Raw genomic sequence first — 26,626 nt, 5'->3', positions numbered from 1 at the left:
CTGCTAACAGGTCCATGGTCATTTGACAGTGATAAATAGTGACGATTAACATGTTGTACAGTTTAAAGATCTCACTGTTTGACTTTCATTTTTCATTTCCATTTCTCCTGCAGTCTTCACACTCCCATTCACCCTCATGTCAGTGATCTGGCTCTGGGCCCCGTTCAGTGGCAGCTTTTCTTCTCACGGAGGCTGATGTGCGGTGACCCCTGCCAAGGATTCCCAGGGAAGTCTGGACAGGCTCATATAGCAATTCAGAGCAGCCCACCACAGCCCAAAGCTTTCACAAAATGCCAAACCCAAGGAGAAGACAGGGTCCTCTGGTAATGACTGTCAGCTATGTAGAGCAGTGAGAGTGCTCTAGGGTCGTTCTTACTGCACTGGGACACACAGGGCACATGTACGGACTCAGCCTTCTTCAACTGGGCAAGAGGCATCTCATGAAATGCTAGCCAGCCTTCTGCAGGACCTTCAGGCAGTTACTCACGAATAGAAAAAAATATGGATTCTTCAAACACAGGAACTGCTGATTGAAATGTTTATAGCACAAGATAGACGGATCAGATGAGTGGTCTTCTTGCTGGCATAAAAAACCTTTTTAAAAAACATGTTGTTTTGACTGGGTTGGCTAAATTATTCATGAATGCCTGGATTTTCACACAAGACAGATCCAGAGATCCTAAAATCTGATGTGGCACCTCATGCCAGCTCTTAAGTTGCATGTTTGTTAGCTATCAAATAGCAATTAGGACATTGCTTAGAATCAACCTCCTGTATCTAATCTGCTGGAAAATAGGGACTTTGAAATCATGCCAGCGTGGTAGGAAGTGTTTCTGTATCTTCCAGTGGTGCCTAGTTTTATCACCACAAGCAGTTAGCACAGTCTGTGATGTGGTTTAAATAGTATAGATCTCCCATTGCCTGCAATGTAAGTTGTTTTTTTTTCCTCCTACTTACCTGTATTAAATTCTACTTTAACATATTAAAAATATCTAAATTAGATTATTTTTTCCTACAGCTATAGCAAGTAAAATGAGAGGGAACCAAACTGTAGTTGTGCTGATGACTTTAAGCCATTTACTAGAGCTAGATTCTGGAGCACACCAAGACTTTTCCCTGCCACAGCAGGTTAGAGAAGGGAATTTAAACAAGTTTTGATCCAGAATGTACTTGACCTTCTCACCTCCAAGAATGACTCCTGTGACTTCTGCTGAACCTTGCAACCAGTGCAGGGGCATTACTTTCTAGCTGTCAGGTCGCCTGAAGGTTAGCATCATAATTGCCTCAAATATATTCATGCATGGGAGAGTATTCATTCTCGTATTTGGAGTGGTAAAATGGAAAGGATATTTGTTAAGAGTCAAAGCTACAGCTAAAAATTAGGACAAAAGAGCCCTTTTGACAATCAGAGATTTTGTCTAAAGCCTTGACACAAATTTCTTATCACTAATGAGAATCAGCCCAGCTCTAAATTGTCCTTCCACATTAGCACATTTCTCTCAATAAACGGACCTCAATAGCTGAAAAGCAAATTATATATCTGCTGTTAAAGCATAAAATGTTATGACAGGAAGCTTCAGAAAAGGACCAGTAAATTAGATGTCAATTCTGAAGGCAACCAATACATGCAATGTATCACCTTGTATGCAGGATACATTCAAACAGAACAATGTGGAAATACAAGGAAAACAAAAGCCAGTAAACCAAGTCATACACAAAAGTCATACAGCAAAAGTTGAGGATAAAGTCAGACTAATTAGATTAAAAGTTTCCTTGAATTTAAAACTATGTTCCTAGAAATATTTTTGAACAACAGCGAGATGGATGGTGGAAGGAATCAGAAGGCAAGCAACAGGAAGAGAAGGATATGGACTTTTCTACAGCGGTGTCTTTGGCCTCCAGACTTTAATTTTGTGGAGGTTTTCTCTCACAAATATTTCCCATTGCTTCCCAAATTTTATGATTAAAAAGAGTCCCCCTAGATTTCCTTCCTAAGATCAAAGGCATACACATCAACCAGCACTGTTGTCAAGCACAAGTCTGTTCTTTGTCCTTCCTTTTCTGACAAGTTTGGGGGCCTATCATCCTGCCCAATACTTACCTTTCGCAAAGTCTTACTCTTCACAGTGAGAGGGGATTTGGTTATGGCATCTAAACCTAATTTTCTAAATGCCAGACGATAGATTATGTACCAGGGTCCCAGGGCCTTTCATATTCCCTTGGCAGGAAGGAAGTAGCTGTCAAATGATTTCAGCATCCATGATTAAGGGACCGTCCCTTAGAGAAGGGAAAAAACCAAATTACCAACAGAGCAAATTAAAACCAATTCATTTTAACATTGTGTGTTTACCAGGAAGTTTTGTGTTTTGGTTTGATTTGGGTTTTGGGTTTTGTTTTTTCTTTTTCCCAGAAAGCTGTGTCTGAAAGTTAAATGAATTAGTTATAAGCAGCAATTAACTTTCAGAGCAATGTCACTTGGCAAACACAACAGCTAAAAAAAGAAATCAAGTGTGTTAAGGTTAGACTGAAAAGCTCATTACAGACAGTTTCCATCTCCGATGCTTTGCAGAAGAGTTTTTCAAAATCACTCGGTGTAACACCCAGAAAGACATACTAAATGTTTCTGCTGTTGGGGTACCTCAAAACTCAATAATACTGGGCAAAGTCCACCCATCTTGCCCCTGTGGCTCTGTGTTGTCCAAGTGTGAAGCAGCTCCCTCCTCACCATAGTGTAACTGTGACGCGCTTCTTACACCAGCTTTGCAAAGCCACTATCGCAGGCTGACTGTGCTGGAAAATGTCTCCTTCTGACACAGCTTGGGTAGTTGATGCCACTTCAAGTTCTTGCCTGGCCACATGGGCCAGAAACCAGACGAGCATCTTAGCAGCAGGCAGAGCTCTTGTGCCACACTTTGCTTTAAGCCACAACTTTTTAACTACTGATTGCAATCCAACTTCCAAATTCAATGGGAACTACAGACAATGTTGAGCGATTTGTCTTAGGGAACACTTGCAAAAAAATTTTTTTAAAAAAAAACAGCAGCCTACATAAGCTTCCACCTAAGAGTCCTAAAAGAACTGGCTGAGCAGATTCCCAGCTTCCTACTCCAAGCTAAATTAAAAATACATACTAATGTGTTAAGCTGATGTTTATTTTAAATAAGTCTCCGACTGCTGGGATAATTCTTAGAGGTTGAAAAAATTGCTTGTCTGTACCAGCATCCAAGAGGTCAAGCATAGAATGGAGTAAATAGAGGTTGTACAAAACACAAAGTGATTGTTTATGACAATTATGTTCAGCTACTGGAAAACTAAATCACAGGAGTATAAATAATGAAAGTCAACACGTTTTTATGAAAAATTGTTAAATAAACCACAATTTCTTTAGCAAAGGCAGTCGAGTAGATATATTTGGATAGTAAGACGTGACAAGTACCACTTCATAGGACTGTGATTACAAAACTACCATGATACAGTACCAAAAGAAGTTAGTAGGTGGGTTGCAAAATTACTAAAAGCCACCTCAAAAAGCAGTAGGCACTGGGGTATTTCCATTATAAAAGAGTCTTTTCAGAGGGCTGCGTCAGGACAGCCCAGTGATGGGTACAGTTCTCAGCATTAATCGACGCTTTCAATAGTGTCCTAAAAGTAAACATAAAATTATTGCTGATAAAATGAGATAAAAGGATTAGCAACATTGTTAAATGGTGATAAGTAAGTGCCCGTTCAGTCAAAATATGTTTTCCCACAGACAATTAGAAGCATAAAATCTATGGAGATGCTTTGCAGAACATACCCCAAAACCAGGGAGGGGGGAGTAGGGGGAGGGGGCCGTACTCTGGAAAGCAGTAACTCAGGAAAGGTCAGTGACTCTGAAAGTCACTGGCTGAACAGCTCAACATGAGCTTCCAGCAGCACGCCGTGGCAAAGATGACATACATAGTATTTTATAACCATGGAAAAAGTGAATAGAGTAGAATGATGATTTTACTGCAGTTTCAGACAACGCAAAATCCAGTTTGAAGACAGCGGATGAAGTTCTGATATTTACATTTTTAAAAGGGTGTGGAAGATTACTCAGACTGACTGAGAGCTGAAAAATGAGACTGAGAAGGAAAGAATCTGCCTCAGCAAGAAATACAAGGAGCTCACTTATTTAGTGTCGTGAAGAAGGACAACTGGCTTGTATAAATGTCTTCACAGGGAGAAAATGCTAAATATCAGACAGCTTTTTAAGCAGACAAACCACGAACGATGGCTAAACGCAGGAACCAGACTTGTTCAAATGGGGAAAAGTGTTTGCAAATGCAGAGCCTTAGAGCTCCTGTTACCCGGGGAGGTAGCACATGCTCCATTTCTTGAGGTTTTACCATCAAAACTGGTATAGCAACAGGTCACTTCCAATCAAGTTACTGAAAGCATTTCTCAGCTAGATTCACACTAATTGCAAAATCCCTTCACGCTGCTCTTCCCTCGGGACAGCTACAGACCCAGAAAAGCAAGCTTCCCATGAATTACAAGACTTATGTCTTGGGAGATATGGATTCAGTCCTTGCCTCTGCCAAACACGATTTGTATGCCATCGAGCTAGTTACTTAAAGTAACTTTCATTTTACCTAGTTTTAGGTATCTAAAAGCTAAATGCCTATTTAGCATGTAAATCGCTGAAGCATTTTCATCCTCAGCATCTCTAACTGCCAGTAGAGAGAAGGAGGCACTGCTGGAGAGCTGTTCCTCCGACAATTCTCAAAAAAATAACTATACAGTGAGGAATTTCATGCTTTGAAGAAATCTCTATGCTGATAGAAGGAAGGCAGGAAGGTGACTGCCTTAAACTTGGACAATGACACCCCAGACATATAAACAAGGGAAGGTCTGCCTTAGCCTCTGCTGAAGAAGATATTAATATGTATAAGCTGCTGTGAAAATAATACCTTAGAGACTTAATATTATTAGGAGATATATGAATAGCTATGATAAATGGTATCAAGAAATCACAGTGCTGAAATTTTTGCAAAGCTCTAGGGTGAAAGAAAACTGAATCTTGAGATACTACAGGACAATATTCATACTGTGAGCCAGATCTCTGAAAGCCACGAAGAAATACTGCGGGTATGGAATCTGTGTACGCTTTCCTTAATGGCAAAGATAGCTGAAAAGAACTCTTTCTCAAACAAAGTTTTTTTCCATTTTAAAGGGTTATTTTTCACCCGCCTGGCTTTCAGGATGGCAACAAAGTTGTGCCAGCACAGCTGATGGGGCCGTGAACGGCTGTGTGGCAGCAAAGGCCTTTTAAACCAGATTAACCACTAAAAAAAGAGGCCTGTGGAGTCACAGTATAATGCAGAATAGTTAAGGAAGCAAATGAAATTCCCTAATAGCTCTGAAATGGCACAGAGGAGACTAGAGCTGATTCAAGCAAGACAGCTGATCTTATGACATGGAAGAAAGGTTATGACATTTCTCTTGACCAAGAGGGAGAGTGTTCCTCATCTACACAAACTCTGGAGGTGGCAGTTCAGGCGACCGCCCTGAATAGCGACATAAGGAATTTACAGCAATGAGTTTCCTATCTGCTTGTAGGAGCAAATCCTTCCATAAAAATATATCCGTCTTTTATTTTCTTTGGATTTGATCCCAGCAGTCAGATGGGGAGGAAGTGTTGCACTTCCTTTATAGTAAAGCTTAATCAGTACACTGAGAGACCCATTCTGCAGCCTTTCATTGTACCAGGAGAGTTTACTCCTCCAACACTAGTCAGCAGAAAGAGTGGCCCTGATATGAGGATCAAGTGGGACTATATCTATCAAAGCCTCGTGTGACCCCAGCCATGCAGCAGACTTCACGCCAGCTCTCTGGCACGCTCCTGCCTGTCCCTCCACCCAGGGTTTCTCAGGAATTCCGAAGAAACACTATTAAACCCATATAAAAAAGCACTGCAACAACCACCACCAAAACAGCTCTGCAGAGAGCTGTGTTAGGAGGCAGAGGAGACTTGAGTAGCACATTAGCAGGATTGGAAGCAAAATTCTCTCTTTGTTCAAGCAATTTACATAATGATTCTTTTCTTTTTTATACTTTTTTTTTTTTGCACTAGTTATTTAATATAGCCATTATATTTGATTATGGCAGCTTGAATTGGGATGCTGCCAAAAGATACTGTTTAGCAGGGTCTGAGGGGCTGGATATTTGAGCAGAGCATTTTACTTTAATGAACTCCCCCTGCTCTGCCTTGAAAAGAGCTTATAGGGATTTTCTCACAATCTTCTCAAGGAGCTGGGCTTGACTGGGGGGGGAAAGACCACCAAACCTTAAATAGCTTTACCCGACATGAGATTTTACAAAGTAAATAGCAGAGATTTTTTTTTTAATAAAAAAGGAGGGACTAATTCACACAGAAAAGTCACAAATGCATTATGCCTATTCCCGTACTTGCGATTTTTCAGCCAGCTTACCAAATCTTTCCAACCAACATCCCAGCTGATGTTTCAATGTGTATTAAATACATTTAAGAGATGAGAAGCGCGGAATATAAAAGGCATACCCACCCTGGATGTGGGCGTGTTTATAAAGATCAAATTCAACAAGAGGAAGAGCCCTAGGTGTGAACCGGGGTAGTCAGGAGACAGAAGCCTACAGCATAACAATAATACAGCCATAAGACGAATAGCAGGATTACTGTTGTGACAAACACTGTGGGGACAGCAGACCTGCTGTGGCTGGCTCCGAGCTGGCCAGGCACCACCAAGCAGGACTTGGACACAAATCTGGCTCAGCACAAGCCTTTGCTACAAGAACGGATCTTGTGCGCTCCAGTAGCAAGCAGAAACCCAGAGAGGAAAAGTCAGCCTTGCCACAGGAGTGCGATAAATCAGAGCAAACTTTTCTGAGAGAGGAATATCTTAACTCCCAAGAGACCGCATTTAGCTAAACAGTTATTTTAAGACAGCAATTACAGGGGGAAGGGGAGGGGAGTTTCATTTTTCTTCTACACAGCTAATTACTAAGAAGAAAACGTCAAAAGGTGACAGGAAATGTGAATTTAATAATTCCTAGAGCAGAAGCAAGTATTAAAGAGCAAAGTACTGTAAATAGTCTAGCCTTAGTTTTGTTGTTTGGTTGGGAAATTGACCTTGCTTAAGTAGTCAACTCTAATTATAATTCACTTGCGTATTAAAAAGATCTGAATTTAATATGAATTAATATAAGATTCCAAAGTTCAGAATTCCACATTTTCCTTCCTAGGCCATTTTACTGCTTTAATCAGAGAAATTCATGCAACTTTCCCTTCCCAGTCTACTTAAGCAGTCTCTAAGCAATACCCTGTGTCCAGCAATTTCTCCATTTCCATAGGTGAACCTGTGTGGCTGGAAAGTTTGAGCATCAAACAATCAGTCATTAGAATGACAGCTTCAAGCTGCAAGCCTGATGAGCCTACCTTGTGTGGCTTGGAGTAATGGTACTTCTCCTTTGCCACCCATTCACCTAACCTTTTTTTCTCTTTGCATAATGTTTCACTCCTTACCAGCAGCTCAGTTGAAGCCTCTATTCCTTTCATTTCACTATGAGCATATAATTCTTTTCTAATTATTTTTATGAGCTCCTAGATAAAATTACAGAATTAAGCTGTGGCAAGAGCAGACAATCTAGTCTCTTCCTGAGCCAAGCAAAGCCTCGTACAGCTGTCACTTCCTTTTATCCCCTGTGTTTATCATAAGAAAGGCCTGCCGTATTGGAATAATGTTCTTGCCACTATCTTCTTTAAGTAAGTGGAAGAATTCCAACATGACATAGATTTTTGCAGTAGGTAAAGCCTCCGGCACGAGACACATTAACAACATACCTTCTCTGACCCTCCCAGAAAAGTGGATGTTTTAAAATCCTTAATGCCAAATATTTCTCTCTGAAGACTGCAGCCTCGCCTGCACCCTTGGCAGCTTGGAATCAGAAAACCACTTTAAATAAATATCTAATATACCATAGAATAAATATAATGAATTAGTCATTGCTCCTTACCGTAATGTAACAGCATTCCTGAAAGCCAGGCTCTGTTGGTTTTATGAAGAGGTGCTGAGACAAGAATGGGTGTCCTGGAGATCACTGCAGTGGGAAACAAAATGAGACAGTGGGAACATCATGAATTGCGATCAGGATGCTGCCGCAGACTCTGCGTATGTCCCTATACATTCCTGCAGTTTTGTTTGTAACTTGACAAAGAATTACCTAATAAATTAGCTAAACATTTGTCTCTTTCACTCTAGTTGCTTGTAAAGATGCACATTCTTAAACAGACTTGCGGGTTCAGTGAGTCTGTAAGTGAATAGATCCTTTGGATCCTCATTTTACTGTTAAACAAAAATATGACTTTTATACAAAGAAGTTAAGACAAAAATGCAATACGTATTTAATGGTGCTCTCAAGCAACGATCAGCACCAAACCCTGCACCCCAAGGATCGCGTCATGAACTGGTATCAGTTGATACAGTTTCACTATTTATTGAAAAGTCTTTCATTATTCTTACTTGTTGTTCTCATCTTGTCAGTTCTCTGTTTTTATTACAGTTTCTGCCCATGGGTGCAAGTGAGTGTGAGTAGGGGATATCCATAGCTAGGCTCTTAACTGGCAGATAAACTCACACAGCTCCAAAGCATCCATAAACATGCACACACACGAATGCATAATCCGTCATAATAACATGAAGATCTGCAGAGCAGAAACTACCACGCAGTAATGCTTAAAATCATGAATTTCTGCAGAGAATACCCAGTAATATCTGCAAATCTACACCATATTTTGCTTTTTTTATGAGCCAATTGATAAAACATATGTTGTGCATATGGTCCATGGGGAAGTACCATAAATAGAACAGCTGTTAACTTTAAGAGTTACAATAGAAAAAATGTTTTATTTCCACCACAGGTTTTCCCATTCTTGTTTTCTCTACATTGTCGGATATGCCCCTGGCCTAGCCATCCCCCTCACCAACCCAGTTTCTGTTTAAGACTCTGCGAGGAAGCTAAGGGGCCCCGTGGTTTGAACATTGTGTTTCAAAACTGTGCCTTGCTCAGCAGAGACCATGACAGACCCGGATGGGAAGAAGAGCGCACATAAGCTTGAACTAAGATACACTGTTACCCTCTGCAGCAGTGAAAAGTTTCCACACCTGGTGGGAGAGATTATTGCGTACCCGCCCAACCTTCACTTCCCCAAGGGATGACTATTTTTATTTATATCTCACCAGGATATGAGATGCACAGACAGATGCTATAAAACAAATTCATCCTCACTCATCATTGAAGTACTGTCGTTGAACAATCACTGAGAAAGCATGCAGCATCTAAGTGCCCTTTCTTTGTGATAGATAGCACGTCCTCATCCCTCATCATTAGTGTAATTATTAGTAATAATTAGATGTTGCTTCACTGACTCCAAAAGACATGCATTCATACGCACCGTCTGACCTGAGGTCTTTTTGAAGTTTTGATGGAATACCAGGGAGAAGCGTAAGAGAATTTATACCATGTTCAGTGCATACTTGCTCCTATTTTATTAGGACCTAGAGATGTATTAATTATATATAAAATTATCTTTGCATAACAATAGCAACATTTGTTTCTATGGCAGATGTCAGTATTTGCTAATAACAGGATTTTAAAATACCATATATCATAACAACTCCAAATGCTGCATACAGTCAACACAGCAGTCATGAGGCATGGTAGCCGTAATTTTGATACAGAACTCACAGAATCACAGAATTGTTGGTGTTGGAAGGGACCTCTGGAGGTCATCTGGTCTTCACTTCCCCTTGTTGAACTTCGTGAGGTTCCCGTGAGCCCAGTTCCCCAGCCTGTTGAGGTCCCTCTGGATGGCAGCACAACCCTCTGCTGTATCAGACGCTCCTCCCAGTTTCGTGTCATCTGCAACTGCTCTGTTTTATCCTTCATAGGGTAATTTCAATGGGATTATAAAGTACTGCCTTAAAATATACAAACCTTGTTTTGAAAGTGTACCCCCCCACAAGCACTTGCTCGCCAACTACAATCCACAGTACGACCGTAAATACATTGCAGTTGCTGAGCAGACACCTTACAGCACCTATTAACATTTGCAACGAAAAGATCATGACTGGTGCTCTGTGAGAAAGTACTGAGTTAACAGTGTTACTGTACCAGTGGGGACTTTCTCCTGTAGAAGTGCTGTTTTCCTCCTGGGCAAGCACAGTAGTAAAGAAAAAAGGGAACAAAGTTCTGCCTGTATTCCACATAGCAAAACATTGCAGTAAAACTCTATCCGGGCATTCAGGATGGGATACCAGTTCCACTTTGGTGGCATCTGTAACAGAAGAAATTCTCTCTCTCTTTCTGTCTGTCATCCAGGCATTACTTATCAGGAGGTATTTCCAAAAGAAAGCTGCTGGCCTGCCTTGATGGTCACTACTGCTGTTACATTATTCTCACAGCAGCATTGAAATGCTCTCCATTGAAATGTTCCAACATCAGGAAGGGATTTCTGTTGCCATGTTTGAAAAGGCTGACACTTCCACAGACCTGCACTGCTCATTTGCAAAACTGAGACTGATTTCAAAAGGTCTGTACCCAACTCAGAGCTCTCGCAGGACAGCAGAGACGATAGTAACCAGCCTAGCCTTGACTAATAGGCTGACACTGCTTTATGGTAGGACACTCTCCAGTTGCTGGAAAGCATTGAAGGGAGACTGAAACATTACCAGAGAGACAGCCAACTTTTAGGCTGCTCCATTTCTGCTGAAGGACCAGAGTAGGGACCTTTGTGGTTCCACTAATAAATAAGAAAAGCAGATCTTTTCATCCAGCTTTTGTTACCTTCCAAAATACACTTATCTATTAATTATTTCATGCTGTACCAACCTACCAAAAGTCTTTTCACCCCACTTATACCACAGATAACAGGTGCAGGGACTAGAAGACACCGAACACTTTTGAAAGTCCCACCTTATATTTTTATGGATCTGTGAAGATCTGAGGGATGTTGTCACTATGATAGATACAAATATAAGAAAAACAAGGTTCCCGACAGAGATGACGTCTTTTATTATATCCTTTGATCCCATTGTGAAGAGCACGTACCCAATTCCTTCATCAGATCTGGGAAGGAAGTGGTGAGGCCCATGCCAAATCCAGGCTAGGTGCAAGGGCTCCAAGCGCTCGGTTTCCCCAACGTTAGCATCAGCACTGTGCGCTGCTGGAGACACCCAGCAGTACGAATTTGATCTGACTCAGACGTGGGCACATGATTGCAGTTCTCTTGAGTTAGTCAGACACTACGGAGCTGCATTCTTTTATGTTGGCTCTGTGCCAGGGGAGGAAGCGAGGGCAAGATGCACTGAGCTGACTCAACAAAGACTTCTGAGCAAAGATCCACCAGCAGCTCAGCCCATTGCAGCCTATAGCTATGGCATTTTGGAGAGGACTTCAGGAGCCCTCAGCCCAGCTGCAAGCTATTGGCATATCAATAACACCATTAACTTAATCTGTCATTGAGTTTTGAGAGACAGGTTGTTAGCACCTGCAGAGCAGAAAGCATTGCCAAAAGGAGGGAGGAGAGGTCACCGGTCTTAAGGAAGAGCAGGAGGGCCAAGCATCTAAAAAGTTCCAGACATAGAGAGCTCTGCCAAAAGTAGTCATAAGAAAAATAAACATTTCTGTTTGTAACTGGCAATCATAGCATTGATTTTATGATTCCTGTCCTCCTTTCATCCCTCTCTGACATCTGTACCTGATGCTGAAAATACGATTGTCTGACTGCAACTGGAGCGCTCAAAGTCAGAGTCCCCGGTAACCAGCAATCCTTTTAATGCAGTGATCCAGCACTACCATGCCATCCTTCCAGCTGCACCATTTTCTCAAGATAGTGTCAGGATTAAGGCTCTGTCCTCTTACTGCCACCACTGGACCACAATAACATCTGGCTGAAGCCCTGAACTTTTAAAGATGGACACACAATATGTGGTCAATATGCCAGAGCCTGTCAGGGTCATGTACAACCTTAAGCTACCTCATTTTTCCACAGTGGGACAGACTCTTTGATTATGTCAACAACACTGATTTCAAGAGAAAGATGCCAACATATACTGGTGGAGAAGACTGGGACTGGCTTTTCTTTCTATTCTCCCTCCTCCACAGCACTGCTGAGATGTTTATGACTTTGGTGTCTATCTGCTGACCTATATAGTATAAATTTGGACTGAGGCGACTTTTACAGTTCAACAAATACAAAATATTTTTTAAAGTCACACTTGGTCAGATACAAAGTCTGGAAAACATCAGCCCCAAAGTCATCATAACAGAAATAAAATTAAACCATAATTCAGTCAGATTCAGCATTACTCAATGCAATAGAAAGTACTGGTCCCAAAGCCTGAATCTGCTGCCCTTTTATGAGTTCCTCTCTGTGCTGAAGACTATAAATCCTTGATCAGATGATCTTTCCTGAACTGTAAAATATATTGAGGCAAGTTTAATTTGATTAGGCAAGAGCAACGCTCATTGAAATCAAAGACACTTAGAGCAGAAGGGGGTCCTACAAATCAGCTGCCCTGGCATTGACGACAGCTTGTCATACAAGGCTTAATAAAATCTTCAATACAAATGGTTATTTGGAAGTTTAAGTCTGTACTCAGTGGGCCTGGATCCTTCAAAAGCATGAAATCACTCGGAAAATTGAGGGGGCACATTTTTCCCAGGTACTTGAAGATGCCAATATAGCACTTGTCTACCTCATTACACAGCTAAATACCTTTGAAAATATAATCTCTGGTCATACTCTCAAAGGAGAGAGATTTCTAGAAGTGTCCAGATGTCCAGGAGGTTTACAAAGTTCCTAGTTGTTTAGTTCACAACAAAATCAATGAGAGCTAAGGGCCTCATATAAAACAACATCGATCCGCCTAATTAAAAAACACAGCCCCTAGGACCACGTGCCTTGTTAAAATCAGTGGGGTTGGAGCTCTTGCAAGCTCTCAAAGCGACGCTTTGGCTTTCCGTGATACAGTCCCCAGGCAGCTAGCAGAGGCACCTGATCAACGGGAATGAAAAGAGGAGAGGTGACAAGCCCGAGCCAGCCGCCAGGCACAGCTGGGCTCTCAGGACCGAGGTCTTGCAACAGCGGGGAACAGATGGTCCGTAGAAAAGCAGACATTAAAACAGGCCGGTCCAGACCTTCACAAAGAGACTTCAATCATAGCTGCGCTGTTTAAAGCAAGCCGTGGGTTTGCTTAGACCATTTGAGAAGGTGTTTTTCTCTAAATAGCAACGTAGGATAAGAGTTGCCACTTCCAATTCAATCACCCTTCTTTAATATAGCCTGGTGCTTTGCAGCTGGGTAATTAACCTTGATATTCATTCGGACTTGGAAACACACAACTCCCATTGCTGTCAATTAGCTGACAGTGCCGGCTGTGCATTGATGGAAGATTTTTGTGTGACCCTGGCAATATGGCATTTGGGAAATATCAGTAGCTAATACAATCAACCTGCTGGAGAAAGTCCTTCACAAATTACTCTAACAATTTTAGAATGGGAAGTGAGATTGTGAATTTGTCACTGGACTGAGTTCGCAAAACAAAATGGGCATACATGAAAGTTTACCCTGCCTCCTCTTCTTATCGCAACCCTGCTTTCTAAAAGATCCCTTCAGATAATGGGCAAACCTTCTTGTTACCATGGTCTTGGGCAGCTCTGAGTGCAAGGAAGATGCCTTGATCTCAGCTAAAGCATTCAGAAGCTACCCTACTTTCTAATACTAACGTAAGGCTGGAGACAGGGTTATAAAAGAGCGCTACAAAATAATTTTTGACATAGAAGGTGGCGCAATAAGCATTGCAATATGAAAATGGGACACGGTATGGGAATGGCCACTGGCACTTTACTTTTCCCACAGGTTTCTTTGCATTTATAATAAAGAGTTACATCTTACTGGTAACAAGATTAAATTAGTGGGCAGCAAGAAGTTGAATCAGACTATTTTCCTGTTATCCCACAGCGGGCCACGTTCTGCTAATGAGTGTTAACCCCGCAATCAGGCAAACATTCATCTTGAGAAAGGAACAACCTCATTCAGGGCTTTTAAAGCAGCCAGCACAGTCAACAGCTAAAAAGAAATTGCCTCAAACACAACTACTTTCCTCTTTAAATATTGTTCTTCCTGCCCGATGAGAATGGGAGCTGGTGGCATAAGCGAAACATTCCTGTAGCAAAAGCCAGGAGCAGCCCAAGTCCCTTCCAGGTTAGAAACGCTGCCTTGTGGCGAAGAAGGAATTAGCTGGTCCTCAATCGAATGCTTTTGCACAGGCTAGAGCCTTTTGTGAAGGTTCATAATGTGAGCTCAGTTTGACCTCCATATTTTCAAGGTGCATTGTCTCATCTGCTGTGGGAAAATAGCAAAAAATAGGAAAAAAAAGAAAACAAAAAGAAATAAGAATTGGTCTGTTGTGCTTTTGCCTGGATTTGAGAATGTCATCAACCTTTGGGCCTTTTGCTGAAGTATTCTGACAGTAGAAAAAATACTGACTACTCCATTTTCTACACAGGGTCAACATTACGAAGAGGAAAAACGGGCTTTGAGCCATGAAATAATTGCACTTAATAATCACTTAATAGAGGCCAAGGTGACAATAGATAAGTTGTCAGAAGACAATGTAAGTATTTAATTATGGTTACATCTTGAGATTATATTCAGAAATGAAGTATGCCATACGCTTTCCATGGAATTATAGAATAATTTCTTACTGTTTACATAAAATGTAACTTGCCACGTCGACGGTTAATTCATGTTTGATGTTCCCATCATTCTGTAAATTCAGCTCTCCTTAAGCTATGGGGTTGGGGTGAAACTTTTCATTGATTTTTTTTTCCTTATGTCTAACCTAAAACTGATAAAAAAATTAATTCTAAGAAATGGCAATATTCCCACAATGATTTTGCCGTGGGTTTCAGTCTGGTACAGCAAACTGGTGGAAGCACATGCTCAGAGCTATCAGGTGAACACATGTATGGAGGAAGGATTTTAGGCACGGTGTAGAGCACTACATTTCCTGCAGTCCCTCTGATCCTTCAGTCCTTGCTCACTGAAACAGGATGCCCAGCACAAGTGAGCTCGGCTAGCAGAAGGTAGGATTGACCCAACCTGGTCACTCAGATCACTGCAGGGAGCGGGAGCCAGGTTTTCCCCAGCTGTGGTTCATGTGTAACAATTTACCTGTCCCTGTGTGGAACGAAACAAGGAACATCTCTGGCGATGGTCACCCTGCATCTCATTAAACACTGCTGAAAACCGGCCTGTGTACTGCAGCTGGCAACCAAGCTCATGAAAACCTTCCAGGGACAAACCTAAAAAGACAGTAAAGAAAGGAAGACTGCAGGCATTTAGTTCATTATTCTGCCATTCCTTAGACACTTAATAAAAAAATTCATCTACAGAAGCCATGTTTCCCTGAGCACTTGTTTTTTAGCATCTTGCATTCAATCTTCCCATATTTCATAAGACCTCTTAATCATAGTAGGGAGCATTTGATCCCATTAATATGCCTGTTGATGTGAATTGTGCCGATGCAATTAATAGCTTTCCAACGGAAACAAAGAGTTCACAATCTGACCCTTTACTTCTATAGAAATTGTGCTGAAACAACAGTTACTTCATAACCCTAATAGCTGTAACTAACAGAACATGGTAGATGCAATGGCCTACATTGATGTTTCAGAAGTACAGGTATACTTCCAGACTAATTCAGCTAAAATCAGTGGAGTTAATTCCAGTTTTAAAATGGGGAGGGGCGGAAATTGTAAAACTCTCCCAGTCAGTATTCATGCATTTACACCTCTTCATGGGGTCAGGTTTGAGCCCGCATTTGAAGAAGTGTTTTCAATTTTCCAAGTTTTAAAAAGGCAGCTCAGCCTCTACTGGAGTACTGAGTGCTCTTCTTCCAAGAATGATTCTGAACTATTCTGAACATTAGGGTATGGTCCAGAAGCCTCAAATAACAGTACCACTTATTCATACCTGAGGTTAATTCACAGACAAAATCCTGCCCTTAGTTATGTAGCACCACTAATGAAAGTAAAGGTTAATTTCCAAATTTTAACGTAAAGAACTACGAAACAAACCATTAATATTATACCTAATAAGTAGAAACGGTGTTAAACTGAAGAATCCTAGATGGGGAGAACATGTTTTTGTTTTGCCAGTATTTCTTCCTTTGATTACATTTCCCCTTACTCTTCTGACAGATACGTAAAATGATGCTTTTGACGCAAGAAGATGTTTTAGACTATGGAAAACACGTTTGGCATTAACTGCTGATTGTTGTTCTAGTTGCCACAGATGTGGCTAGTTTCTGTTCAGATAAACATTAAAGGACAGAAAGTCCCTGCAGTCGCATGGCATGTCCCAGCATGTTGAGGACAAGGTACACGTGGCACGTTCAGCTTGCATGTAATTTTTCTGTAGTAATTTTTAAAGCTGCTAAAAATAAAGTGTCAGAAATGCTTTTTGTACTCTCCATGACAACCGCTTCGCAGAAACAGAGCCTCACAGCTTTTGAAGAAAGGATTAGATTTTGGAATGATTTCATTTTTCTGTGCCCGGTGATGCCATACGGGACTTGGAGTACACTGTGCAGCAATATATTAAGTGTTTAACGTGCATCTAACATGCCAGAATCGCATACACATGCAACAGATTCTGCTTCTAAATTGAATTCTTGGATTCCTACTGTTTGCATCTCTGTTCGGGAATAAAAATAGCGTGTACTGATGTCAAATTTAAGACCTACATAAATGAATGTATCTCCCCAATACATTTAAGGCAGAAGTGTCACGTATGAAAATATTACAAACCAAGACTATCTAAAGGCCCTTGAATACGTAGATATAATGAACTAATGATGATAGGAGAAATCCATTTACTACCCCTGTGCCTCACAGACTCCCAGGAACACCTCGTTGCACCTGTTATTAAACAATACCTTTAAAATGGTATTTCAAAACAGAGGGAATTTCCACCTTTCCTTTTCACAGAAAATTTCTTTGTCAGTTTTTAAAAGAACAAGTGGAACAGTAAACATCTTCACGCAATAAAATGATAACATTTCAGTATTCAACACAGTTTCTCTACAAACGTTTTCTGCTTTTTACAGGTTAACAGTGCCTAGTGTCCGTGGATACCTTTATGCTTTGTCTATAGCTCATCTATGCACACCTATAAAGAAAACCTCTGAAGCCAACTTTGTTTTTAATGGCACCCAGATCAGGAGAAGCAACACACAACTCTTACCTCCAGGGACCCAAAGATACTGGTTGAAGGATACAGTTACAGTCGCGTGTGCTAAATTAAATTTAGATGAGGGGCAAATCTATGTACTGAATTTTCCCATTAAATAGGCTGTGGGAGCCATTCAATACAAAAATAGTGTAAGCAAGCGGCTTGTTTAGATTCTCCTTTTCCCTGCATGGAATTCTCATGGTAATTTCTTACCCAGCAAAAATATCCTGTTCTGCAGCATCAAATATTTGCAGTGAGATGTAATATATTTGTGTAGCTGCATTCCACAAGATATGAAAGGAGCCAGGAACCAGCAACAAAGTTTTGTAAGGAAGCAAAGGCCTTCTTTTTAAAAAACAATACAATGTATATTTCTGCAATGAATTTCTCCCACAGTCTCGTAAGATCATTTAAACATTTTCTTAAGTAGTATCTTAGTGCTGATCTGGATAACACTCAGTAGAAATTGCCTGTTCTTAATTTTCTTTTTGCTTAAAAGATCATGTTTATTTTAGCCTTCATAGCATCACGCATGTTAGCAGTATAAAGTCCAGTTCCTAATGGTAAGTACCCGTCTTTTGAAATGCAGATTACTGTTCTGTAGTAATAGTTCTCAAAATTTTCTTTCTAGTAATTTTATCAGCCCGCACGGAGCAAAAGGACTGTGCAAGAAACACGGACTCTTAGTGTATTTAAAAGTTAAAGTATGCTCCAAATTTTCCCAAAGTCAATTTTTAAAGGATTGCTGAGGCGTGGGAGAAAGGCTGAAAGCCACAAGCTATTTGCAAACTTTAAAAAAACAAGCTATTTTTTGTTTTTCTAGGAGCTCTATAGGAAGGACTGCAATTTAGCTGCTCAGTTGCTCCAGTGCAGCAAGAATTACGACAGGGCACATAAGCTTTCGGAGGTAACGTGACCGAACTTGGTGAATATTCAAAGAAATAAATATTTTACGGAAAACAGGTTATTTTACATGTATCAATTCCAGAACTTGTTTGCCCTTAAGGCTTTGATTTCCACATCTCCTCCCCCCATCTTTAAGCAGCAGGAGGCTTATGCACCATTCTGCGCGGCTGAGGGAGGTGCTGACAAAATCACAGCTATTGATGGAACTTGGAGGTACTCTCTTCCCCAAAACCTCTGCCATCAGGTAGAACGTGCCTAGTGCTGATCCCGTGGAAAATAAAGGTTTTAGCAAAACCAAAGTGCTGAGAACTCTAGGCTGCAAAATGCTGGGGGGGAGGGGGCAGGGAGAGCAGGGAAATGACAGGCATCAGAGATTCTGATAGAATCAATTTTCCTCCTGAAGCTATTTTCCAGTCCAGCTAATTTCTAAACCTGAATTTTTAAATGGACTGACAGAAAAAATATCTTTTTCTAAAGCAACCAGAGCACCGAATGATTGATTTCCAAGGTGTAAACTTTAATTAATAGTCCTTGCTTCCAAGGAAACTAGGCTTGAGAAACAGTCTCCTTAAAGGGGAGGCAAATATTATCTTAGTGAACAAGACTGTGCAGGCCCTACACAAAGCAATAGCGCCTTCCTCATGTGTATTGCTTCAGTGAAGGTCATGGAGAAAAGCCTTCCCTTCGTCAATCCCATCAGCTTAATGTCCGTCCGCCCCCGCCCCCCCCCCCCCCCCCCAAATGGTCTCTCTTGTGCAATTCTGTGACAGAGTGATGCCAAATCGAATGTGGAATGTATAAACCATTTCTAAGCCAGTAGGCTGCTTCATAGCACCAAACAACCCTGGTAAATAAGGACAGAACAAGACCCTTCTGTCAAATGGGCAATGATTTTCTGGAACTGAGATGGAACTTCCAAATTAAGCATTATCCTGGTCCTGTTATTTTTTCCTAGTAACTGACTTCCCTCAGCAATTCGTGTCCAGGAGTTATCATGACATTACTCACACTTGAAAGCACCCTACATGTTAGCAAGAATTAGGACCTTAAAAGTACTTAGTGGTTCACTTGCAGAAAACTATCGCAAATGTGGGATCTCCCCACAATTTCCCAGACTGTCATACATGCAACTAAATGCAAAGTCTCCACTCATAAGTCCAAGTATTTATTAATTTAGCAAGTGTGAATGTGCTGTCACAGCCAATAAATTCCTTACAAATGCGAATGTTGCCTGATAAAGTATTGTATATTATCCAGAAGCCTAAACTATAGTACCGTATAGTAATGTGACAGCAATATCATTTTAGTAATTCCAGTTTCCAGTGCAATGCCCAGAAAATAATGTTCTTTTTCTTACTGCGTTTCATAATACAAGTAGTGTATATCAAATAGATCAAATCGTGTTAGAGGATATAAAAATAATAACAGCTGTCCCATAAGCAGTTTCACGTTAAACGAACTGTATTTCTTTTCCTCATTTCTGTGGCAATTTACGGCAGCCCTATTTTCCAACCCATTTATTCAATCTTTGTTGCATCTGTACCTACTATGACTAATATTGCTGTCTGCCAGCAGATTGGCAATATCATACTCTTTATTTCCAATGGAAGACATATGAGATAATTAACAACATAATGATTAATTCAAAATATACTGGAAGGTCTGTTGGTTGAAAAAACACTCATCCTACTCCACATTAACAAGAATGCCATTTCACAACATGCCACATTTTGAATACATTGAGTTTTGGGGATTAAACCAACTTTACAAACTTCCCAGTGATGCTGAAAGAGGAGCTCCATATCTTATATGTTGGGAGATCATTACAAGGAGCAGGCAGCTAAAATTTCTCTTGCCTAGAATGGGAGTGGGGAGGGGGGACCCCCTTCAGTATTTGTAGGGTTCTCCCATCTAGAGAAACAAAGTCAAGGAGGGAGTGCAATTGTTAGGGCTATAGGAGTAACCACTGATTATGTGATAAAGAGGAACTTCATTTCTAGTTACAAAAAGAAAGCGCTGAGTAAATCAGAGTTCAGCCAAGCATTCAGGGGCTAAATTCTTCAGTGGTGTAAATCAACATGGATATCAAAGGAGATATCACAGTCACAAACTCAAACCTTAGTCCCGAACACGAGTTCTTTTGATTTCCAGTAAGAAATACTGAGAGACGACCATCATGCGGCACTCTCATATCACTGTCTGATCATTGATAGACATCTGACACGAGGAATGCAAATGAAACCTGACTGGTGGGCATGCTTGGTGGTACCTGTGTAGGCATTACCTGCCAGGCTTTTGAGCCGCACCAAGGAATGCGGGCTCTCAGTCTCTTTTGGTCCACACCATAGAATGGCAGGTGGAACCACCATCCACAGAGCTGATCCAGACTTCTGCAAAAACTATATGATCTCTGATGCGTAGCAGACATATTGATTAATTCTGGCTAATCTGTCACAGGAATCATAATGTAAATTCAGGTCTTCGCTCATATTTCTGCCAGTGTTGGCAAGAAACTAGAAAAGCAGTCAGGTAGTGGCTGCTGGAAGAGGGGAGCATGTCCAGGCTTATACGGATGGTGGATCTGCCAAGCAGTGTCCCAGTGCAGGGCCAAGGTAGCTGCTGCGATTTGCTTTTTCCCAGCACAGGAACACTCCTGTCACAGCAGTCAGTCCGTTGCTTTAAGCGTCAGTGAAACCAGCTTCCCCGCCTCTTCAAACAGCATTGTTCATCAAATGCCACGCTGAAGGGCAGGAGCCAATTTGGCACCGCGCTGGAGGCAAGAGGAGCTTAAAGAAAGGCAAAAGAAGGACAGAATAGGTCTGATCTCTTCCTCCTCTTTCCTCACCCCAGCAGAGACCTCCGCACCCCCCCACACTCCAACTGCAAATCGCACCCGTGCGTGCAGTCTGGAAAGTGTTGCTGTAGGCTGTAATTCCCTACCCACCTTTTTAAGATCACTGTTACATTCTTTACATCATTCCCATTCAACCTGAATGAACTTGGAAGGAACCGTTTCAGTTTCACCCTGTTTTCCACGAGGGGAAGCAGATTAAGATTTACAAATGCTAATAAATGAAAGGCATTTGATTATGTTTGTTTTCAGAAATGCACCAAAAGGTTGTGTTAGTCAAAGAACCATACGCAGTGAGCTATGCAATGTCATAAACAGCACTCATTTATCAATGTTGTATAAGCCCAAGCAGACACCAGTATTGACGTGCACCCTTTTCTCCTGTCCCCTTTGCCATGTCTTTATGTTACAGTTGCCATCTGACTTTCAGGAAAGAGTCAGCATCCACCTGGAAAAACACGGGTGCAGCCTTTCTGTCCCCTTGTGCCACACATCTTACGCTGATACCATACCCACTTGCGTCATTGCCAAAGTACTGGAAAAACCAGACCCGAACAGCTTGTCTTCACACTTGTCAAGCCCATCTACAAGGGATCTCAATTTTCAGGACTCTGCTGGAAAACTCGGACAAAGGCCCCAGTACAAGTCGGACATCTACTGCAGTGACACCGCCCTTTACTGCCCTGAGGAGAGGAGGAGGGAGAGGAGGCAGAGTGTGGACACGCAAGTGAAAGACGTGGGGTTCCTGAGGTCCCAGAACTCCACGGACAGCACCGTCGAAGAAGACGGTTTCCATTCCAGCTTCTCTCACGAAGCTTTCCCAGAGTACATTACCTCTCTGCCGACCTCCAGCTCCTATTCCAGCTTCAGCGTCACATCTGAGGAGAAGGAGAACGCCCAAGCCAACACGCTGACAGCCTCTCAGCAAGCGATCTACATGAGCAACCGAGACGAACTGTTTGAAAGAAAGTCCCCTGCAGGTTATGAGCATCAGGGAAGTCCTAGGTTTGCCAAGTCCAAACCCGCGCAGCACATGGAGCTTGCCGACGACAACGAGAACTCGCCCACTTTTACTAGGACTCTGCCTCCTTATGCAAACGAACCTTTTCATTTCTCAGCCATAACACCACAGCAGGCTTTAGCCAATCAGAAAATGAGGAACGAGTGCAGGAGCACCCACCTTTCAGAAGAAGACCTGCCTGGGCGATGGAGGCAATTGAGCGTGGAGGACATTGGGGCGTACTCTTACAGGAACGCTGGCAGGCTGTCGCCCTGTAGTTTTTCCGAGCAGTACTACAGCAGCCCAATTAAGAAGGGAGACAGTCGAACAAGCCCCATCTATGCTAGCTACAAAGCAGATAGCTGCTCAGAGGGAGACGATATCTGCCAAAGCAGGCTTGTGGATTCTTGCTTCCTGAGAACAGACAGTGGCCTGAATATTGACATCAGCACTAGCTGTAAACAGGACAAATTGCCTGCTTACAAAACAAAAGAACCAAGAGACCAAAAAAACGAAAGGATCACCGTCCAGTTATGCAGTAGCAAAAACATCGAAAATAGCCCAGTATTGAAAAGAGAATACGTGGACGTGAGCCCCAACAGCTCAGCAGAGTCCCTCAACCAGAGTTCAATGGAGGCTTCAGAAATCCACCAGTCTTCCATGGAGCAAGGAAGCCATTCGGGTGTTCACAGCAAACAGCAGCAGTTTCAGCGGACTGGGAGTACTGGTTTGAGTCGGAAGGACAGCCTTACAAAAGCACAATTATACGGAACCCTTCTGAACTAGGCATCTTCCAAAACGGCAATAAGACAACAAACAAAAGGAAACAAACAGCATTTGATACTTCTAGCGAACAACAAGGTTCTAAGGAACAGGATTATTATAAAATATATATTCATAATGGTACTATAAGTTTAAAACAAAATCTCTTCAAAAATGTTATACAGCACTTTTCACTTAACATCCTTTCCACGTGGGAGACCGTCCCCTCCCCTCTTTTATAAACCTGAAATATTTTTATAAACAAAATGGTATTTATTAGACTATCCTAAGCTATTTGAGCAGAATTCTTTTCCCTTCAAGCAGGTTTCTTATTTATTTTTTGTGCATGAGGCCATCTGTGCCTAAACTCTTGGAGGAAAAGGGTAAAATCATGACGGCGGTGATCAAAAATAAATCCACCTGATAAAATACCATAAAATGTCATGTGAAAAAAAAAAAACCCACAACAAACAAGAACAGTGAATTTGAAGAAGTATATTTTTTAACAAGAATGGAATTGTATCTTAAGTTATTTCATACAAATGTATTTATGAGTGACTAATGTATGCACAAAGTGATACTAATATTTTGTTCTTTAATCCACTGTGTTTCTGCTTTCCTATTTTTCCTTGTATACTACCTCAAAATTAATTGAGGGTTTCTTTGTCACATTTTCTGTAGGCTTGCATTTATATTGTCTAAAATGCATGCAGTGTCATAATTAATACTGTATTTTGCATTACTTAATAAAAGACACCAGTGGAGATATTTTGGGGTGGGTTTTTTTCCTTCATTAAAACATACCCTGGACAATAGAACGTGGGATTGCTCTGGGTGGCGTCAGTCCAGCAAAAGTTAATGAGCAAAGCTCCTGGTTTAGATTGCTTTCTACAGGAGTCTGCCTTTCTCTGTAAGATCCAGAGCACTGGTTCTCAGTCCGCGGTCCCTGGGTGCGGAAGGAAAGCTTCTCATCAGCCTGTGAAAAGAAAACAAGGAAAACAAACTGTTTATCCACAGGCTTGAATTCACTGGGCAGGGCTCTGCGCACTGAAAAGAAAATCTTGAGAACCTGTGATCTAAGCTCCTCCTCCGTTACGCACATACTTGACACAACCTTTTAGGTCTTTAGGACTGTTACCTTCCACAGTTGCCCTTTTTTCATATGTAGCTTGGTATTTCTAGGAAAGAGATTTTTCTAAAGCTTAAGGGAAATCTGGCCTTGCGTAGCCTATGGGAATTTCACCCCTGTCTCTAAGAAGCCATGGTTTTACCTGTAGTTTTTACATTTCCTTAGAGTTTTCTGTTTCTCACCATTTCACCACTAAGGAGTGTACAACTTGGACAGCAACAGAAGGGAAAGAGCAAAAGGAGAAGAGGAGAAAAACAAAAAGGAGAGAAAGGGAAATCCTGTGTATTTCCTTCCTGGCTTCAATATTGCTGCTTGGGGGCAGGCAGAATACAGCAAAAAATATTCAATAATTCTTTTAAGTTGTGTTCATTGAACACATATCCTATACTTGAAATAGTCTTATCAGCTCATGCATGGGGAAAGAGTGCAATGCGTGGTAGTAATCAGTGAGATCACTGTGGAAGTCTAAGATATAGGTCCTTATAAGGCTAAAATAATGACCTACCATTCAATACCTATTAAAAAAAAATATATATATTTTCTGCTGACTCTCCAAAAACAGTCACCTGGCAAGTAACTGTGAACCAGAACTGCTCGTTTCCCACATAAGCATCTTAAATCACGAGGCCACAGATTCAATGCATTTGGCATCAACAATTCTCACGGCTTTCTGTATTCTTCATGGATAATATAAAAAATTTGACTGTTATTGATGTGTGCAAGGACTTGGTGTGCTGTTTTGAAGATCTGGCATACAGTCCCTACAGCACCTCCGAGGTCTGTAGCCGCACTGTGAAGAACAATGGTAGCTAATAATATCACACAGGTAAGGTGCAACGTAACACTATAAACCCAAGCTGATTTCAGTACAAAAGCTATAACACACCCTGTGCTTTTATGTTCCCCAACTTGCTCACAGTGAGTGTGAGTGGCAGGTCATGCCACAAATAATTCCGTGAAGTCCATAAAAACCACATAGAATAAAGTTCCCCAAGGCCAACTGCTTCTTACGGCAGGATCTGACCTACAGTGAGTAGACTCTAACACTAAGATAGAAAAACACTAAGATAGAAAACAGATGTGAAGAAATCTCACTGTTGACTCATTCAGGGATATAAAATTTAGACAATCTCTAAGGCAAGACATTCATTTCTCTGGGCAATGAATACAAGGATTTGTATGCAAGAAGTGAAAATTAACTGTTATTTCACCAAAAAAAGAGTAAGCTATGGAACAATAAATCGTGACATTTATGAACTGGAACACGGTATCAGACTAATCCTTTTATAATATCATTCATTATTGGACACTAAGCTGCTATTTTGGCAATTACACAAAATTAAGTTTCTGCTAGATATTATATATCTGATTATTTAATATCCTGTTTTATTATGTCCTTTCATACTACTGCAGTTTCAAAGTCTGCTTCTGTGTTTCACTTGACTCTTTTTCCCAGCTTATGTGTACTAATATGCAGATCGAAACCAGCCAATTAGTACTGGGTTTTCCTTGTAAAATAGCCTATAACCCTGTAACATTTTTCTGTAACGAACTACGTTACAGAACAATATGTAACCCTGTAATGAATTTCAAATGAATCAATAAAAATGGCTAGAAAAGTTATTTAACGTCAATTTTAATTTCTGCTTAATCAGAAAAACTGACAGTACATTTGCAAATTTTCTATGAACGTGAGGGGAAAAAAAAGTTTCAATAATTCGCTGGAATTTTCTCAGGTTTACAGGTTTAACCATGGTTTGGTTTAATTTTTCAAAAGACCTTTGAAAGGTTGTAATAAAATATTCCTTCTTTTTTTGGCACATTCAGTTTTGATTTTGTGAGACAACCACAGAGTTAGACCTGAGGCATAAGACCAGAAAGATACTAAGTGTTTTCACACTTGATGTACATTTTCTTTGCGGTTATGTTTTAATTTTTTCCTTACCTTCAGTTTTCACACTGGGAGAAAAATCATCAAAAAAAGTCCTGTCACGTAGAAGATTTTTGGAGTATGTCACTGGCGATCTTTAAAAGGGATTTTCTTCCCTTGGTCTCTCCAGACTTACTGCAGTGCTCTGTGACTTTAGGAGGGCTCTGTTGTGCCACCAGACAACATGTTTGGCCCGAGTGCAGATTTAGTAGTCACTGAGGTTTTAGGAGATTGAACCTGGTTAAAAATAGACGGAGTAGGAGAGGGTAGGAGAGCAAATCAATAATATCTTGTTCAGGAGAAGATACGCTTTGACCCAGGTGAAAGGGGTGGTAGACACGTCTGCCGCAGCATTCCTGAGAGCACTTACCCTCTGTAGGACATTTCTGGTGGAGGGCAGCATCTCAAACATTGTCCTCAGAACAGGTTACTTCCGTTTTTCATTCAAGCGGGTGTGGTTTGATGAACTTGACTCTACTCTTACGTTCATTTAATAAGTGACTCCAGAAATGCAAAACGACAGATCTTCAGCCAAAGAAAAGTGCTGCCGACACCTGCGCTCCAGTGGCCCGGAATTTGCCTCAAAATAACTTTTCCCAAGAACATAAACGCCAAATTTTCTCTTAGGCATTATAAAAATGCCAAGGTGTCTCCATGTAGCCGCAAAACCTCACCCATCCAAGTGATATCTGAAGTAGTCAGATTCTGCACGCAGGGTTTGTGGGTACCTATAGCAGGATTTTTGCTTT

General features: G+C 41.2%; 1 protein-coding gene and 1 long non-coding RNA gene across 11 annotated transcripts in view; one reads left to right on the top strand and one right to left on the bottom strand.

The window, feature by feature from the left end:
* The window catches only part of BEGAIN (brain enriched guanylate kinase associated), a 163,762-nt gene extending 140,161 nt beyond the window's left edge, over positions 1 to 23,601 (top strand). For 9 of the 10 annotated variants that reach the window (XM_063332969.1, XM_063332968.1, XM_063332972.1 and 6 more), the window contains 3 exons: positions 14,571 to 14,678; positions 18,123 to 18,206; positions 21,469 to 23,570. In XM_063332969.1, coding sequence (XP_063189039.1) covers positions 14,571 to 14,678; positions 18,123 to 18,206; positions 21,469 to 22,842 — 1,566 coding nt within the window. In that variant the 3' untranslated portion in view covers positions 22,843 to 23,570. Of the gene's footprint in view, positions 1 to 14,570; positions 14,679 to 18,122; positions 18,207 to 21,468 lie in introns of all 10 variants that reach the window. The other variant, XM_063332967.1, reaches the window with a different exon arrangement.
* Positions 23,209 to 26,350, bottom strand: LOC134514766 (uncharacterized). Its single transcript, XR_010070803.1, has 3 exons — positions 26,248 to 26,350; positions 25,893 to 26,114; positions 23,209 to 23,794 (listed from the first exon to the last, which is right to left on the bottom strand). It is a non-coding gene; the product is annotated as an uncharacterized LOC134514766 (long non-coding RNA).
* Positions 26,351 to 26,626: the final 276 nt, after the last annotated feature.

This window comes from Chroicocephalus ridibundus, chromosome 4 (assembly GCF_963924245.1).
Source record: "Chroicocephalus ridibundus chromosome 4, bChrRid1.1, whole genome shotgun sequence".
NCBI lineage: Eukaryota > Metazoa > Chordata > Aves > Charadriiformes > Laridae > Chroicocephalus > Chroicocephalus ridibundus.
This window is presented reverse-complemented; position numbering and strand designations above follow the sequence as displayed.